The sequence below is a fragment of the Diplotaxodon limnothrissa genome, linkage group LG18, assembly GCF_057381915.1.
Source record: "Diplotaxodon limnothrissa isolate DT_005_m linkage group LG18, D_limnothrissa_male_GT1.1, whole genome shotgun sequence".
Classification (NCBI taxonomy): domain Eukaryota; kingdom Metazoa; phylum Chordata; class Actinopteri; order Cichliformes; family Cichlidae; genus Diplotaxodon; species Diplotaxodon limnothrissa.
The window spans coordinates 1,113,302-1,131,321 of record NC_140613.1 but is presented as its reverse complement, the minus strand read 5'-3'; the positions used below and the strand labels follow the sequence as shown (position 1 = coordinate 1,131,321).

Sequence of the window (18,020 nt, the reverse complement as noted above, 5' to 3'; positions counted from 1 at the left end):
TAGTTTGCATTATTCTCCTGAATTAGAAGAAGCTGATAACTATTGCATTTGTTAGACTGATTTACATTACATTAGACTGCTGATTTATTGTGAATGAATGATGTTGTTTTATGATGCATTATACTGCTGAGTTATAAGAAATACTGTTCGCAGAAAGTCATCGCCTTATTTGTCTGATTAGAAGAGAACAGAACATGCTGGAGCTTCCCGCTCCATCTCAGCAAGAGCAGATAAAGAGGGAGCCAAGGTCGTAGCTTAGGCGCCGTGAGAGAAGGAATGTGAATGTTTAGGCTTTTATGATTAGGTGGGGGCTACTAGAGACTATAAGAGTTTGAGCAATGCTCCACCATTTTGAGATCTGAGGCTGTCTGCATACAGTGTCCATCTCCCACGCGTGTGATCATTAAAATCATTGTTTGACTGAACCCGACCGGACCAGTGTTGTTATTGTGGTTTTTCCTCCTGTCTCCATCCCCAATATTTGAATCCATAACAGAGGATCTTGTGTAAACTATTGTGTCAATAAATAGCTGCGAGGAGAGCTGCTCTTTGAAGGATTTGGGCTAGAGACAGGTGATGAGCATTATGCTCCACCGCCTGGTTCTGACCAAGGCTTCCCTCGTTAGCGAGTTAAAGACCAGTTGAAGATGTTCTGTTTTGATTTGTTCTTCATGAGGAATAAGTCTCTAAACTAGCGGGGCCTGTGGAAACACAGACTCAACAACGACCATATTTCCCAGTCTTGGCTCGTTTACACTGGCTTCCTGTAGTTGTAGAATTGATTTAAGATTTTATTGCTTGTTTTTAAATGGATTGGCCTCCTTGTCCCTCTCTGATCTTCTAACTGAAAATACTCCAAACAGAACTCTCAGGTCCGCTGATAAGTTGCTTCTGATTGTTCCTAGCAGCAGCCTGAACCTCAGAGGAGACGAGACTTTACGATTGCTGTGCCTAAACTTTGGAACAGTCTGCCTCTTCAGTTAGCGTCTCTCCAACACTCCACATTTTTAAACTCTGTCTGAAACACATCTTTACTCAGCAGCTTCTAACTGGGACTCTGTTTTGTTCTCTTTGTGTGTGTTCGCTTTAGTTTGTGCAGCACTTTGTTCAACCTGTGTTGTTTTTAAATGTGCTTATAAACTCATAATGCTGATAATGGTTTTAACTGTAAATATATAAGAGTGACCCTTTAACCCAACACCGAGAGCCTGCTGAATCACACACACTGGCTGAGTGTCAGAACTGGACTCTGCTCTGAGTTTTTGGATCTATTTTTTGCTTACATAAGTAACCTTTGTCTCCTCTCTCTTTGTTCCTCCAGACGTCCCACAGCAGCGTGTGCCCTCACTAACCAGGAGAGGAGCTCCAGTGTGGACCAGGAGGAATCAGAAGCTCCACAGATTAAAGAGGAACAGGAGGAACTGTGCAGCAGTCAGGAGGGAGAGCAGCTGGGACTGAAGGAGGAGACGGACACCTTCATGGTGACTGCTGCTGAGGAAGGAGAGCACAGTGAACCAGGAGGAGACGAGGAGCAGCTCCTCTGTCACAGCTCTGCTGAAGCTGAGAGTCAGCATCTGGAAGGAGGCAGGAGTGCAGACTCGGGAAAATTAGAAACAGAAGTGACAGCAGGAGGTTCCCCCCCATCAGAGAGTCGGTGTAACTCTGACACGGGTGAAAAGCCTGTAAACTGTGATGGTTGTGGGAAGGACAGAATCCACACAGGTGAATTTTGTCTCGCTCTCACCTGAGCGTCCACGTGAGAGCCCACACAGGCGAGAAGCCGGATTCATGTGAAACACGGAAAAAGGAGAAATCCATGTGAAAGGTGGACTGTTTCCATGGCAACTTTCTGTCTGTCCTAGCACAAGATGCTCGTACAGCAGAAACTCTCAAACTCAAGAACAGTTAAGTGATGGGAGCGCTATTCTGTGAAACGGAGTAAAGGCTTCATTTAAAGCAGTGAAACAGGAAAAGCTGCGCGTTCAGCAGTCACACGACTACAGTCTGATTTTATCTGTCTTTGCATCCTTTTTATTTCTTTTATGCTTCAAATTGTGTAATAAACCAAATCAGATGATATTTGTCTTTTGTGATATTATTCTGTTACTATATGTTACCTTATAGATGTAATCAAAATAGTTGAATTATGATATTGTTGTAGATCATATTATACCCTTTAAAATAGAGTGTGTGATCTGTATGTAGTTTAGTTCTCATTATACTTTTGAGTTAACAGAACATATTCACATATTAGTTCATTAGATAAAGGTGCATCCTTGATCTGCTGGGAATGTGTTACACTGTTTTCTTGACATGCTTAATTGTTGAATCATGAAGAGAAGGTTGTAAGCAGGAGACTCTGTGTCTAAAGACAGGGGAGATAGACAGACCACATTCCACACCCCCACCTTACAGAAAGCAGAGAAACAACTGCCGAGGTCATAACTCAGGCGCTGTAACAGAGAAAAAATGTGATGTTTTGGCTTTTACGACTAGCTGGGGGCCACTAGAGACTATAAAAAGCTGAGCAACCCGTCACCATTTTGAGACATGTGCCTGACCCTCTGGTAGCATCTCTCCCGTCCGGACGTTGTAATGCTCTGACTGTTGAATTGTATGGAAATAAATGATTGTTGATTGAGCATTTATACACCGAGTATTGTCCTTCCTTCAGCCCAAAGATTCAAAGAACTGCGTGTTTTCAACAACTTGGTGCCGTGTGACCCGGATCTTTGGTGTGCTGAGGTGTAGATTTGGCCTTTGGTGAGATCGTGGGGCAAAGTGAACAGAAGGCCGGCCTAAAACAGAAAGGTAAGCACAGCCTGTTGTATTATAAATACCAAATGTGCATATTGGGCTTTCCAAATTAATCTGTTCGCTGAGTCACATGTATTTTCACAGTAAATTTGTCGGTGTCTGGTTTTTGGCGCAAGATACTAACAACATAAGTTGAGGCTGAATTCCAGTGTGTTAAATAAACTGCTTCTACCGAGAAACTAATAAGATACTACGTTGAGCTAGTTGCAGCCACTTTACCTTCCACATTAAATTTTGTCTAATACTGGCTTCTGTAGCAATAATACGTTAGAATTTCTTCTGAAGACGCGGCCATTAGTTCAGTACATTGAAGTCGAGGTTTGGAGTTGTTTATGGTGTCTGTTACGTCCTGGCTCTTGCCGGCTATGAAATAGAAGTTGATTTAAGGAAAAGCAGATGCTGGCTTCACGGTGCGGTTGAACGCTGGCAACGCGAGAGCGAAACACGTCCGTAGGTTTGGTTTATGATATGGCCGTGTTCCGGTGGTGCGGCCGTGAAGTGCAGTAGTGGTTGGTGCTAGTTTTAGTACATTGAACAGAGGTTTGACGGTGGTTTGTGGCGTCAGTCGAGTTTTTTTTTTAAGGGCTGCGGTCATAAAACAAAGTAAAATTTTACTTGCCAAGAAGTACATAGAGCAAAACCTGGTTTATGATGTCGGGTATAACTTCGGGGATGCAAGCATCACTTTTATGATGCGACTTTGCCCCGTGGTGGCGGTCATAAGCGCAGAGAAAGGGGTATTTTGGTCTATGGTGCAGTGTGCTTTAAGAAGATCTAATAGTTGAGCTCAGAGGTTTCTGTGTAAAATTCCCGCTGAGGAAAAGTGTTGTGTGTGTGAGTGTGAAAGCGCGCTCTGGGTGAGAGTGTGTGTGTGAAGCTGCGAGGCGCGCTCTGGGTGCTGTCTTGTGGGTGAAGCGCGCACTGAGTGAGAGTGTGAGTGAGGCGCGCTCTGAGTGTGTTTTTGTGTGGAGTGTGAAGCGTGAACACAGTGACAGTGACGGTTGGTGTGTTTGATTAGGAGGACATTAGAGCAAATACACATTTTAGGATCAAAGGTTGATGCCTAGTGTACCTGTGGAACATTTTGCCCTAGGAGTGGCGACCCTCCTGTCCGTGGACGCGTGGCCAGGACCGGCGTTGTCCGGGTGCCGAGGTGGTGACTTGGGGAGGTGAGGGCCCCCGCATAGCCACGGAAATAACACTGGAACGGCCGTGTAATCACGGGTTCACATTTATTCCGGACTAGAACAAGACACATTTTGCGACCAAACGTTGAGTCTAGATTAGTAAAGAAATATAAAAAGGTTGAATTCCTCGTTTCAGTGGTTGAAATTGTTGTGTGCCTGTCCCCTGACGAGTGTGAAATTAGAATAAAGAGGGAATTTGGAGCCACATAGAGATAGACGGGCATAATTGGGTGTATTACTCTGTGGTGTAATAAAAATAAAAAGGAGAGATAGTAAGAGGTGTGCAGTGGAGAATTATGGAGGAGTACAGAGAGGAATGTGTTGGGAGACTGGCGTACAGTTTACGCTGTCAAGGTAGGCGTGTTGCCTGCTTATCGGTTTAAAAGTGATGAAAATGAAATTAAATAAATCTCTTAGTGTGTTAATACAGGAAGCTGCGGACCTGGACCAACTGCCCCCACAAGCACAGCGGCCGAAGCAAAATTATAGGTAATGGGAACCACACCCAGCACGAATCAGCAGCTGTGAAACAGACAGCAGCGAGGAGAGAATTAGAGGAGAAATTAAGAGAAGTTTTAACACATAAAATTGGGGCCAACGGACTTGTGGAGGTTGGGAAGGCGTCCGGAGCATCACAACAAAAAGGTGAAACAAAAACACACAAGCAGAGAAATCTGAGAGAAAGGCTCCTTTTACGGTAACGCCTAGTTTGAGAAAAGATAAAATTAACCTGCTTTTATACAAATGCACATACACGCAATGAAGAAACAGCTTACACTCATGAACACGTGAAGATTTTCCAGCAAGGTTAAAGAAAAATTAACATACTTAAATGATGAAGTCTATACATTACTGACAAAGAAACCCTCTGGGTTGCAGGACAACAATTTAACTAAAAAAAAAAAAGGAACACTGGTCTAACCAACCAGGCAAGACACAACAAATTTAGTGGTTAAAAGATTCAAATTGTGACATGTTTTCTGTTGATTGATTAATAAAAGTGATTACTGAATGAAAGAAAGTTCCTTTTTTGGGCTTTTAAACATGATCTTAAGAATTTTAACAGGTGCATGTTGTCCTGTCAACTTGGTGGGTTAGGAGTTGATTATATCGGGAGACAAAAAACAAAAAAAGGGGGAGAGAAGGCTGACATAGGGCCTGGCCCCATTGTCTCCCCTCTGAATAACACAGCCAACACAACAACATTTTCCTGTTCGTTTGTTTTTGTTTTTGTTTTTTGTTTGTTTTTGTTTTGTTTTGTTTTTGTTTTTTCTATACATATTTAATTACAGGCTGCTTTGCCGGCCCTGAAAGCCGAGGCTGACTGGACTCCTGCTCTCCCCCATACGTGACACTGACCAAATGCTGCAACAGCTGGACCCACAACAACGACCTGAGAATGTCAACAGACCTGCAGGAATGTGATCTCATGCAGCCGAGACGGAGAGCACTAAACCTAAGGCCCGTTTCACTACACGGGGGAAAAATTCCCAGACTGCGTCAGCTGACAGAGCTGTGACGAGACGCCCGCCAAGCCCGAATGAAAAGTAAGGCCGAGCGAAAGAATGCTGACCTTGATAACTTTGCATTCACACTGTGCAGGACAGTGATGGACCAACACGGATGATCGGGTGGCGAAAAAGGGCGTGACCGAGACAGGAGGAGTAACTGAGGACAGAAGGCACCTCAGAATGGACAAAAACACAGAAGAAGATGCAGGTTTCACCTGCGGTGAACATCGACACTGGAGAAAGGACTGCCCCAATTGGGGTCAGAACCAGGACGGACTGAATTTTGAGCAGCAGCAGCAGCAATGGTCGCAAACAAACTGAAAAAGGAGGGGGGCAGGACCCCAGGGCATGCTTCAGGCCGTGGTTTACCCAGAACACCAGAACAGGAAAGTGATGAACACACACACACACACACACACACACACACACGGGAATGTTGATTCACTGAGAAGTGATGCACACACACACACACACACACACACACACACACGGGAATGTTGATTCACTGAGAAGTGATGCACACATACACATGCACACGCTTGTGCAATGAAGAGTGATCCACACGCACACACACATACACACACACACACATACACGCTGATGCAATGAAGAATGCTTTGCTTATGCTGATATGCAAAATGCTGCACACAAACATCCCAATGCATAATTTTTATGAGGAGCCATTGATTTCCATTGATTACCATTGATTACTTAGAATGTGTTATATGTCACCTAGAAGGCATTTATGTAGAGTTAATAAGGTCTAAAAAAGTTTGGTTATGAAAACAATGTCTGTGCGTGATGTCTGTTTATGGCTCAAGGCCTTGACTGAATTCTTTGCTGTGCTTCACACAGCCCTGATGAGGAACAGTGGCACAGAGTGAAGATGATGAATTAATAGTGTAAGTTTTAGGTCGGAGTACGGCATTTTCTGTGATTGAGTTTTAATTCAAGGAGGAACAAAAGGTGTTACGGCACCTGAGCTTCTCATTCCCACACAATATCGTCCCGGCAGGAAGCAAAATGTTCCTGTGAATTTCTGGTTGATTGTTTGGTTTTGTTTAGCGCTAGCTTGATTTTATCAGTGAGCTTTGGCTTGTGTTCTTTCTCGTAAGCGAGAGAGGGATAGTTTTATGCTTGGACATGTCTGCAACGGGCCCTAGTTTGTGTTATTTTAGTAGTATTTTGTTGGTTATGTCTGTTTTCGTTTTTGTTACAGTGCACTGGAGAAAAAAACATCTGAGAGGTGTGATCCACCGGTGGTGATATGGTGATATGTTGATATTTTGTGAGTTCATGATTTAACAATCAGCTCTTTAAACCAGGCCTGAAAGATTGAAATTTAAAGCGCTATGAAATATTCTTACAAAAACAGTTGCAAAGTGTGCTTCTCCATGATTGTAATTGGCTTGGGAGAAATTCACTTATAGGGAACACTGAGAAGTTCTGAGTCTAAAAGGATTGCACCGAGTCAATCCGGCCCAAAAAAACAACAAGGAATTGTTTTCCTTTAAAATGATGACGTCATCTTGCTGGTGATGGAGGCTCGAATAGGTCGCGCGTGAGACTCCATTATCAGCAACATCTGGTATGAATGTGTGTGGAGGTATGCATGTGAATGGACTGTGATGGACTGACAACTAAAAGTTTTGACTGACTTGATACTGAGACAATGACTGCACCCACTTTAGGATTTGTTTTTTCAGGAGCAGGAGGATAAGAGAGACTGGAGGAGGAGACTCTAGCTTCACATAAGTATGAACTGCAGACTTAACACTGTGGTTGCTGATTTTGAGTTACTGATGTTTGCATCAAGAAAACTGTGCTATATTAGCTGTGTTTTGATTAAGGTATCATGTTATATTATTGGGAATGCCAAATGCTACAGTGGAGATAACTATTGATATCACTCATGACTGGAATATGTTATTATTAACCATAGCAGGCCACTGTAAAAAGTCAATTAAATTTTATAGAGGAAAATCGCCAAAATTGAACAATACCTATGAATGACTGGCCACATTCAGAATAGAGATATGCAATAATAAACATTGGTCCACGTGATTTAGGTTCTCACTTGAAATAGTAAGTTATTAAATGTAGAATATAATCGACAGGGACATTTGATAGGATGTGGTACTGCAAAAGAACAAGAGCAAAGTAAATAAAGAAAATATTGTGTTTAGTTTGGATAAATTCAAATTAAAATGTACCATTACACTCAGAGGATCAATATGGAATAAAACATATGCAAAATTTGTAGGAAGTACATGACTGATAACTGTTCTGTCCTGAGCGTTTGTTTCCAGAGCACCCACTTGACCACACCAACAGTTTCTCGCCACCGAGGAGGGGTACTTGCAAAAAGAATAAAATAAAAATCTGAGTTTAACAAAACAGTTTGAATGTAAATATCAAGCTTACCTTTCTTTTTCCATGAAATGTGCTTGTGGGCACGCCAGCCATTTTGAAAAGGTGGGCAAAACAATTGGCAAGGCCACACCCCCACACATGTGATATAATTTTAAAGGTACTGTTGCCCTCTCTAAGAAACATCAGGAATTAGAGGAGTGGCAAGTAGAGTATGCGAGCTACAAGCAAAAACTAAAATGTGTACTACAGTGTGCAAAAATGAAATACTGGGTCATCAGGGGGTCATGAGGGACATTTATAAAACTAAAAGTCCCACTAACCTTAAAGTGCACTTGAAAAGCCCACACAAGAAGGTTAACCTAGCTTACCTAGAAGACCTCATCAGGGGGAGCACACTCCCCCTCCTTGAAGAGCTCACCCACTCAACCCGCATCCCCAGAAAACAGCTAACCCCAGATAAGGCAGCGTGATGGATCCTGAGACAACAGGACTGGGACATCTAAATAAAGGTGTGAAACAATCGCCTTCAAAAGGTTATCAATTCACTTGAACCAAAATTAGGACCACTCGGTGCGGCAACAGTTAATAGTTATTAGTCTCAACACCCAAGGATAACCAGAAGAGCATGACTGATATGATGGAACTGGGATTTTGTTACACTTAATTTTTGCAAAACACAAATAAAACTAAATTGAAACTAAGGATTTTCAGAAAATAAAAACTACACTAAACTAGCAAAGAATTGGTAAAAACTAATTAAAACTGATATAAAATTGAAAATCTGAAGTCGAAGCTAAATAAAAATAAAAACTGATGAAAATTGCAAAACTATTACAACCCTGGTGCAGAGATTGGCAAATCTGACCAGGAAACGTTATAAAATGGATTGTCAGGATAGTCAGCGTTAAAGCCACTTTTGACAGTCCATACTAGGATGGCATTGGACATCTTCGGGGCGGAAGAGGGTTGGTGTGACCAAGGTGTGGTTTGGCTTGTTGTATGTACATTTCAAAATGTTACAGCTCTGGATGGACCAGTTACCAGGGCATGGAAGGATGACAGACTTTATTACATGAGGAGAAGGGACATTTTCGGGATCGAAGATCCTCAGGGATGACAAGGCTGGAGCAACGGTACTCGAGAGAAGAATTTCTGATACTTTCTGAGATATGATGTCACTAACCTTCTCTTTTAAGTGTCTAGCTCCAATGAATTGACACATGGGAGTGTGTCAAAAAGGGGGAGTTGAGTTTGAACATCAAACAATGGTGATATGAAAATTTCTATGAGTTTATTTTTGTGTTTAATAAATTAGCTATGGTAAAACTTAAGCTTATAATGTGTTAGACTTAGAAAGGGTTCACTAATTTTTGATTTCTTTTACACACACATAGATTATGATTAGAATAAGTCCTGAACATAATATTTTAAACCAAATTTGAATCATTAGAAGAACAATGGATAACAATATTAGATTATCAAGGCTAGGGAGAGAGGTGTTTTGGTTTTCTGTCTCTTGCAGAGAAAGGAACAGACACCAGACGGGGACCCGGAGATGTGAGGACCCTTCACAGCAGGGACAGATGTAGGGACTGCCGAGACAGCAACTGGGGTCAAGTGTCATGACGTTTGGGCTCCTGGAGAAGATGGATCCCACAAACACAGCAATAACCATGAAGGGGTTGGCGAAAACCAGGAACACCAGACCAACGAGGTTCGAGAGGCTCTTGGCAAAAAGGGGGACACGCCGGTGAACCCAAAACACACAGATCCTTGTTTGAAATCGGGGCAGAATAATCCCCAGAACTGTGCAATGACTAAAGGGTGGTCTAACCCCGGAGGTCGAAGAAAGAAGCTGAGAATCACCCAACTGGAAGACACTGGTAGCTGCAGCAATAAAAATAAAGGTTAAAAGCTCCTTAGACAGAGGTTCTAGTCTAAGTACATTTGAAAGCTATTAGGTGGCATCAAAGGGAGTGGAAAACTGGAGCACCAAAATAAAGCTGTGGGAAAATGGGGAGTGATGGGAGTGTCATCTGTAACTGCTGTTATGGTTGTAAAGCTAACTTTGCTTGCATCTGAACTGCGTGAACACAGAGGTCATCCCCCATATGGTCCACCCGTTAAAGGGGGACAGAGGGCCTCAGGATCAAGAAAACCTGGACCTTGCAACGCTGAAGTGCATGTTATTAGTGATCTCTTTAATGAGAGATCAAAAGAGGGTATTGTGATATTATTCTGTTACTATATGTTACCTTATAGATGTAATCAAAATAGTTGAATTATGATATTGTTGTAGATCACATTATACCCTTTAAAATAGAGTGTGTGATCTGTATGTAGTTTAGTTCTCATTATACTTTTGAGTTAACAGAACATATTCACATATTAGTTCATTAGATAAAGGTGCATCACTCTGTATCCTTGATCTGCTGGGAATGTGTTACACTGTTTTCTTGACATGCTTAATTGTTGAATCATGAAGAGAAGGTTGTAAGCAGGAGACTCTGTGTCTAAAGACAGGGGAGATAGATAGACCACATTCCACACCCCCACCTTACAGAAAGCAGAGAAACAACTGCCGAGGTCATAACTCAGGCGCTGTAACAGAGAAAAAATGTGATGTTTTGGCTTTTACGACTAGCTGGGGGCCACTAGAGACTATAAAAAGCTGAGCAACCCGTCACCATTTTGAGACATGTGCCTGACCCTCTGGTAGCATCTCTCCCGTCCGGACGTTGTAATGCTCTGACTGTTGAATTGTATGGAAATAAATGATTGTTGATTGAGCATTTATACACCGAGTATTGTCCCTCCTTCAGCCCAAAGATTCAAAGAACTGCGTGTTTTCAACACTTTTAATGTGACTAAACCTAAAACTACAGCTGCCTTCTAACTGAGCTGTTTCAGGACGTCCCAGGTGCTGTTAAGAGTTTTAACGTCCTGGTTTTATTTTGGATGCTTGCTTTACTTCGCACAAATTATTTCACAAAAACTTGTAATTAGATGGATGGAAGGTGGGGGAGAGGTCCTTATCTACACAGTGGTGGTAATTGTTCTGACCATTAGAGAAATCATCATGTAAATGAAACTGTGTAAAGCACCGGTATAAATAAACAAAAAGCATTCTGATATTGGAACAGCCAGCTCGTAGCACTCTCAAAGAGTAGATCCCTCCTGCCTGAGTGCTGATGCAGCAGAGGGGAAGTAGGTCACCCTCCCTCTCTCACCTCCAGCTGTTTTCCTCCCAGACTGAAAGAAACCAGTTCAGCAGCTGTCTCCAGTGATGCAGCCCAGATGTTTGTAGTGTATGTGTATATTAAACTGTTTCCTGCGTGGGTCTGGTGTCACTGCTTTGTTCATAATGGCCTCTCTTACAGTGAACATGAACGTGGATTTATATTCTCTTTACAGCTTCACTAAGGTCTTGAATATTTAAACCTTTATTTTGAAAATAAGTTAAAAAAACCTCTCCAGCTGTCTCGCCCTCTGACGTCATCATTGTTTCTTTTTTTTCTTTTTTTTTGCCTGTCCCGTTTGGCTCTTTTGCCCTCAGAATTGTCTAAAGGCAAAGAAAGATGCCCAACGGATTTACTTTACCAAACTGACCATCCCAGCCTTGCCGTAATGGTCCATTTGATTCACCTTTTATTGTTTATTTTATTTTCACTTACTGAATACGGGACAGACTTGACTGGAGGAAAGAAGGGGAGAAAGAAAGAGGGAAAGAGAAACAGCTGAGAAGAGGGACGGGGGAGAAGGGCAAAAAACAAAAACCAACAGAACGGGCAGAGAAAAAAATGCATATATCAATCACCTGGATCACCTGCTGAGAAAGAAAAAGGAAAACAAGCAGAAGAGAACAAGAGTAATAGAATAAACAACATCACAGTGATATATGGGAATATGACAGTAAATACTAAATGTTAAACATTATTGTGCAGCACATAAGATCAACAGAACACAGTGTGCTTTGAGGTAGGAGCCAAAAAGGGTGTAGTTTGTGGGTGTGATCACCCGTGTGTACACCTGTGAGCATGGACGCGCTTGTTTTTAGCAGTCATCATTGTTTCTTACTGGTCTGTTCTTTGTTTTTATCTCATCTTTCATTTTCTGCTCAGAGGTCGACGCAGTTAACGGTCTCCGGAGGGCAGCGCCGCGTCATATCCGGTGGAAGCACCGGCGAAATACTTGGACTGAACCAGAAGTGTGTTGTGCTGTGTGTGAGCCGAGTGTGTGAGCTGAGTGTGTGAGCTGTGGCAGTAACACGCTGTTTATGTATTTATGGCTCTGTTTGGTACATTTAAATAGGTTTTAGGAAGAAAGAAGGACGTTTATTCCAAGCGGAACAAAGTATTTGAACATCCTCCTCCTGCCGGAACTTCAGAGCGGGACATCCGGTGGAAGTAAACAATGAAAAGGCGGCAGTATGGTTGTTCCAGCGTGAACTTTTGGAGGCTTTGTGTTGTTGTGTGAGCTGAGTGTGTGAGCTGCGGCAGCAACGATGCCTTCAGTTCAGTATCTGAGAGAGTTCATCAACGAGCGACTAACTGCTGCTGCTGAACAAATATTCTTGGAGTTTGAAAAAACGATCGTCCAGTACGAGGAAGAGATCGACCGTCAGCGCAGACTGCTGGATATCACCTGGAAACCCCAAATCAAGCTGCACAGGACAGGTGAGTGTCCCTCTGAGGGAGGATCCTGATCACAGCTCTGCGGGACGTTTCTGATTGTGAGGACTTTTTGGAGATGTGAGCTAACAAAGAGCAAACAGAGGACAGGACTGCGCTGCGCTGCATGCAAACAGCAGCTGGTGGATTTGAGCTTTTCTCTGACCTGGATCACTCAATCAGTTCCTTTATGTTTGCTGTCAAAGTTGGAAAACATCAAAAGTCGAGCTTCAGAGCACATTATTTATTCCAGATGGAGTTTATACATATAAATATAACGTTTATATAAATGTATGTTTCCTGTTGCACTTGTGAAAGTTGCAAACAAATGTTGGAAACATGAAGTCGCTGTGCAATAATAAAATATCTAATGTGACTGATCTGCAGGCTGTTGCTCGTCCTCAGCGCTGTGATCTGCTGCTGTGCTGAGGACTGTTTGAAACCAGTTCCACTTTATCTTCATCTAAACACACCTGTTCTGTCTGTGTGTGAATCAGCAGCTGTTTGTGGTGCTGGAGGGGTTTGTGTAGCTGTACCAGGCCCTATCCTGGAGCCGGGCCTGGAGTGAGTGTCTGGGGGCCACAGCCCATAAAAAGCTGCGCGAGGGGCTTTAGGGGTTCAGTTCTTTGTGCCTCGAGCAGTTTCCTCTCTGACCAGTCTGGCCACAGAGGTGAGGAAAGCCACTTCTCTGGTGGACGAGCGATACCAGCAGGATGTAGTCGGGCTTGCCAAAACGCACAGCTCGTGTTATAAAACGAAGCTGCTGGAGACGGCTGCACTCTGGCCTGGATTTGCCTTCTGTGGCCCTCGTATCCCCTCTGTGGGTGTTTCCACAGGACAAAGTGAGGATTCAGAGGTGCTCCTGCAGGAGGACGGGTTGGACTCCACCCTGGGCCGTTTGCTGTCTGGGGTGCTCCCGCTCCCTCCCCCTTTCCTGTCTGCTCTGCTGCCCTAAATATTAAAGTGAATCCAGGCCTCGTACTGCTGTAACGTTTCATGCTGGAGAACGGTTTGACATCTCGTTCAGCTTCCACGGCTTCAGATGAATTTTCACTCATATTTACTTTTTGTGAATTCATCATTTTCTGCAGGGCGTCAGACACTCAGAGTAAAACATCGATTCATCATTTCTGCACAGATCACTGACCTTTGTTTCCATATTGAACCCAGAATCATTCAGGCTCCGTGATTAAAGGTTTGGAGTATGACAGTTGCATGTAGTGTAGCATCGTCTTCTCATACAGCAGTGACCTGTGTGTGATGCATGGAGGGTGTGGGAGCTTGCACAAGTGATGCAGGTTATCTGTCGTGGAATTTTCTGTTAATGAAATCTGCAACACCGTCAGCTGTGGTCAAGCTATTTTACTTACTGCATGCAGGAGAGCCAACACACATCAAATATCAAAGTTCACAGTCATGGGAGCTCTTATCCTTTTATACCCTCACACACAACTCTCAGTATCTTTCAGTTACAACAGGTTTTTGTCACACAGCCTGTTGCTGGGCAGAGAGCAACTCCCACTATCTTTTCCCAGGAAGCTCCTGGCACTGGTCTTCTTGGGGGGTTTGTCCTTGTACACTCGAACAGTTAGCAGATAACTTAGTGAAACATCGTTAAGCAAAGCTAAACAGTTTTCACCAGGTCACACTGACACATACATACAGTTCATCTAATCTAAATGTGGAAATGTGAAAACTAGAATTTTCCCATTACACTCTTTAACAGAAAAGTGCTTCATTTTATTCTAGTTTTTGCTCTTATACATACTTATGGCTGCAGTGAATATTTACTCAGTTTTCTCTTTTTCATCACATCAATTTTAATTTTCTGTCTCTCCAGACGTCCCACAGCAGCCTGTCTGTAAGGAGGAGGAGGAGGTTCTCCCTGAGCAGCAGCTCTGGAACCAGGAGAGGAGCTCCAGTGTGGACCAGGAGGAACCAGAACCTCCACAGATTAAAGAGGAACAGGAGGAACTGTGCAGCAGTCAGGAGGGAGAGCAGCTGGGACTGAAGGAGGAGATTCATAGCTTTACGGTGCCTTGTATGTATGAGGAAAGTGATGACAGTGAATCAGAACTCCTCGGGCAGCAGCTCCTCTCTCCCAGCTTTCCTGTGGCTGAGTCAGAGGATCATGAAGGAAGTAAATATAGAGATTTAGGAGTAACTGAGAATGCAGAGGTGAAGCCAAAGAAGAGAAATCACAGTGAAAATGCAGAGAACCCTACACTGCCAATGAGTCAGTGTAACACTGGCACAGGTAACAAGTATGTATCATGTGATGTTTGTGGAAAAGCCTTTAAGAAAGGGTACCAAATGAGGATCCATCAGAGAATCCACACAGGGGAGAAGCCGTATTCTTGCACCACGTGTGGGAAAGGTTTTACTCAAAGTGGTAGTTTGTTGAGCCACATGAGAACCCACACGGGGGAGAAGCCGTATCTGTGTAACACGTGTGGGAAACGTTTCAGTCAGAGCAGCAGGCTGTCCATCCACACCAGGATCCACACTGGTGAGAAGCCGTACCTTTGTAAAACCTGTGGGAAGGGATTTAGTGACCCGTCGTCGGTTAAGCAGCATAAGGTGGTCCACACAGGGGAGAAGCCGTATCTGTGTAACACGTGTGGGAAACGTTTCAGTCAGAATAGCAGTTTGTGGGCCCACATGAGAAGTCACACAGGGGAGAAACCATATTTCTGTAAAACGTGTGGGAAGAGTTTCAGTCAGAGCAGCAGGCTGTCCTCCCACACCAGGATCCACACTGGTGAGAAGCCGTATCCCTGCAAAATGTGTGGGAAAGATTTTCGCTCTCAGTATCATTTGACTGTACACATGAGAAACCACTCTGATAGTAAGCCTTACCCTTGTAACACGTGATGTTTCCAGTGTCCATTGGAGAGTCTGCGTCTTTGTAGCGTAACTTCACAGGATGAGATGGCTGCTTCCAGCTGCTGCTCATGTTTGCACTTCCTGGGTTTGTGTCTCCAGCTGAACTGAAACAGCAACCTCTCACTTGGCTAGCAGCTCTGTTACTCATCACACTATGAATCCTCTTATTTCACCGGTCAACAATTTGTGTCTAAAAAGGCAGTTTCTGAACTGCAGGCTGAACCGCTGCTTTGCTCATAAGTACTATAGTCAACTGGGTCTGGTTCTCTGTGTACCAGCAACTAGACGGATCACTGGCAGAAGCACCAGAGCTAAACAGGACTGCAGCCATAGATCACGTGTTTTACTGGGTATCAATCTGGCAGTGATATAAAAAGTCTGATCAGTGGAAATCAGTTCCTGGGTTCTGTTTTCTATAAAAGCTGTTTTGTAGGATTTCTTTGAGACTCTGGAAGAAAACATGTTCGATGACGTCTCTGCTTCAGTAGAATCAGAGGCAACAGTGTAAATATGAGAAAGATGCAGCTCTGATCTTCCGCCTGCATCGAGGTTTTCTTCTTTACCTCCATCACTCTGTTTGCACCTGAACGTTTAGTGGAAGATGTTTGGTTTGTGTCCTCAGTGATTTTTGGATTGAAGTCAGATGTTGAACTTTGTGTTTCAAGCATGCTTTGTTTTGTGTTCACATCTTTTTAAACGTTTCCGTCTTTAGAGCTGACACTAACAAACTGTACGAGCTGTTTGACGTGTCGATGTGAAAGGATCTTTATAAATAAAGTTTCCTTCCACAGCAGCTCTGTCTCTGTCTCTGATCTTTACTGCTTCATTTCTCTGTTGTCTTTGTCATCAGTCCAATGACACAAGAATCAGAGGTTTAACAGTGTGTGGCTCCCTCTAGTGGATGTTGTGGAGTATTCTGTTGTCTTTGCTCCAAAGGTTTTTGTACAGAGTTTTGCTGTTTCCTGTCACTGTGGGCTGCAGAGCACAGTAGTACACAGCAGAGTCTGACAGCTGAAGCTTCTGGATCTTCAGAGGAACTGATGTCTTGTTGAGTTCAGCATCAAATCTGTGTTTTGGGAACTCTTGAGCGTTTTCAGTTCCAGAAGCATCTCGCCGTAAAACATATTTCAGATAGTCGTTCACGTCCTGTTTGTACCAGAACAAATATGCGTATGTAGAAGTTGTTTCATATTTGCAGTAAAGTGTAACTGTGTCTCCTTCAGCAGCAATGACATCTCCTTGTTCCTGGATTACTTTGTCTTCTCCTTTACACTCTGAGGAAGAACAGAACATGCAGAGATGGATCAATAAACATGGTTAAAATGGTAAATGGCCTGTATTTGTATAGCACTTTACTAGTCCCTAAGGACCCCAAAGGCCTTTACATATCCACCCATTCCACTGGTGATGGCAGCTACATTGTAGCCACAGCCACCCTGGGGCGCACTGACAGAGGCGAGTCTGCCGGACACTGGTGCCACCGGGCCCTCTGACCACCACCAGTAGGCAACGGGTGAAGTGTCTTGCCCAAGGACACATCGACCGAGACTGTCCAAGCCGGGGCTCGAACCGGCAACCTTCCGATTACAAGGCGAACTCCCAACTCTTGAACCACGATCGCCCTCAAAAAGTCACCATTAATCAGACTCACACATTTATTTAAGCAGAGGAAACATGTTGATGTTTGTATCTCACCAAAGAAAAGAGCAGCAAGAATAATCCACAGCCAATGTTCCATCTGTACAACAAGGTTTAAATCAACAGGAGAAACTAGCTGATGTTCAACATTCAGTCTGAGAATTGTTCTCTTCACAGCAGCACTTATTATTGACACAATGGTTGAACACAGTGCAGAAGGAGAGCCCCGCCTACTGGATGATGTCGCCCTCTGTCTCCTCTTTGAGTCTCACTTCTCTCACTTCCTCTTCCTCCTGGTTCACAGACTGTTAGCAGCATTTGAATCACTGTGAGGAGGGAGGATGGAGCACTTTGCACTGTGTGCAAGGACAACGAGCCAAATGTTCTCCATCACTGAGCTGTAGGGATGGGTATCGAAACCCGGTTCTTGTTGAGAACCGGTTCCCACTGTTTCAATTCCTTGGAATCGTTTGCCATTTTTGCAAACGATTCCCTTATCGATTCCAGTCGCCCTGAATGACGTCACCACGTTGTGGAGCGTCATTTACCTGGCAGGAAACACGGCGCCTAAGCGGCTCAAACGCTCAAAAGTTTGGTTATACTTTACGAGAACGGATGACAACAGGACAACTTGCAATACTTGCAAAGTAGATATTTCATTTAAGGGAGGAAACACTACGAATATGCAAAAGCATTTGCTCACAAAACACGCGATGACCTTAAATGAATGTCGTGTTTTTAATTCACTCCGGACTCGTGAATCTCAACCCAGCAGCAGCGGTAACGTTTGCACGTCCTCTCCCGTTAATGCGGCAGGTAAATAATCAACTAACAGTGCATATATGATCTGCCTTATTACAAACCTGCCATTACTGTGCATTTAGTGACCATGATGAGAGAGACAGAGTCTGGCTCAGATGCTGCCAGTTCTTGCTGCA

The 18,020-nt window shown here is 43.6% G+C and overlaps 1 protein-coding gene across 1 annotated transcript in view; it reads left to right on the top strand.

Moving 5' to 3' along the window:
- LOC146612739 (uncharacterized) overlaps nucleotides 1–15,432 on the top strand; it is a 485,503-nt gene extending 470,071 nt beyond the window's left edge. The window contains exons 4-7 of the mRNA XM_085377607.1: nucleotides 1,322–1,447; nucleotides 12,376–12,564; nucleotides 14,399–15,067; nucleotides 15,152–15,432. Coding sequence (XP_085233733.1) covers nucleotides 1,322–1,447; nucleotides 12,376–12,564; nucleotides 14,399–15,067; nucleotides 15,152–15,432 — 1,265 coding nt within the window. The remainder of the gene's footprint in view (nucleotides 1–1,321; nucleotides 1,448–12,375; nucleotides 12,565–14,398; nucleotides 15,068–15,151) is intronic.
- The last annotated feature ends 2,588 nt before the right edge of the window (nucleotides 15,433–18,020 follow it).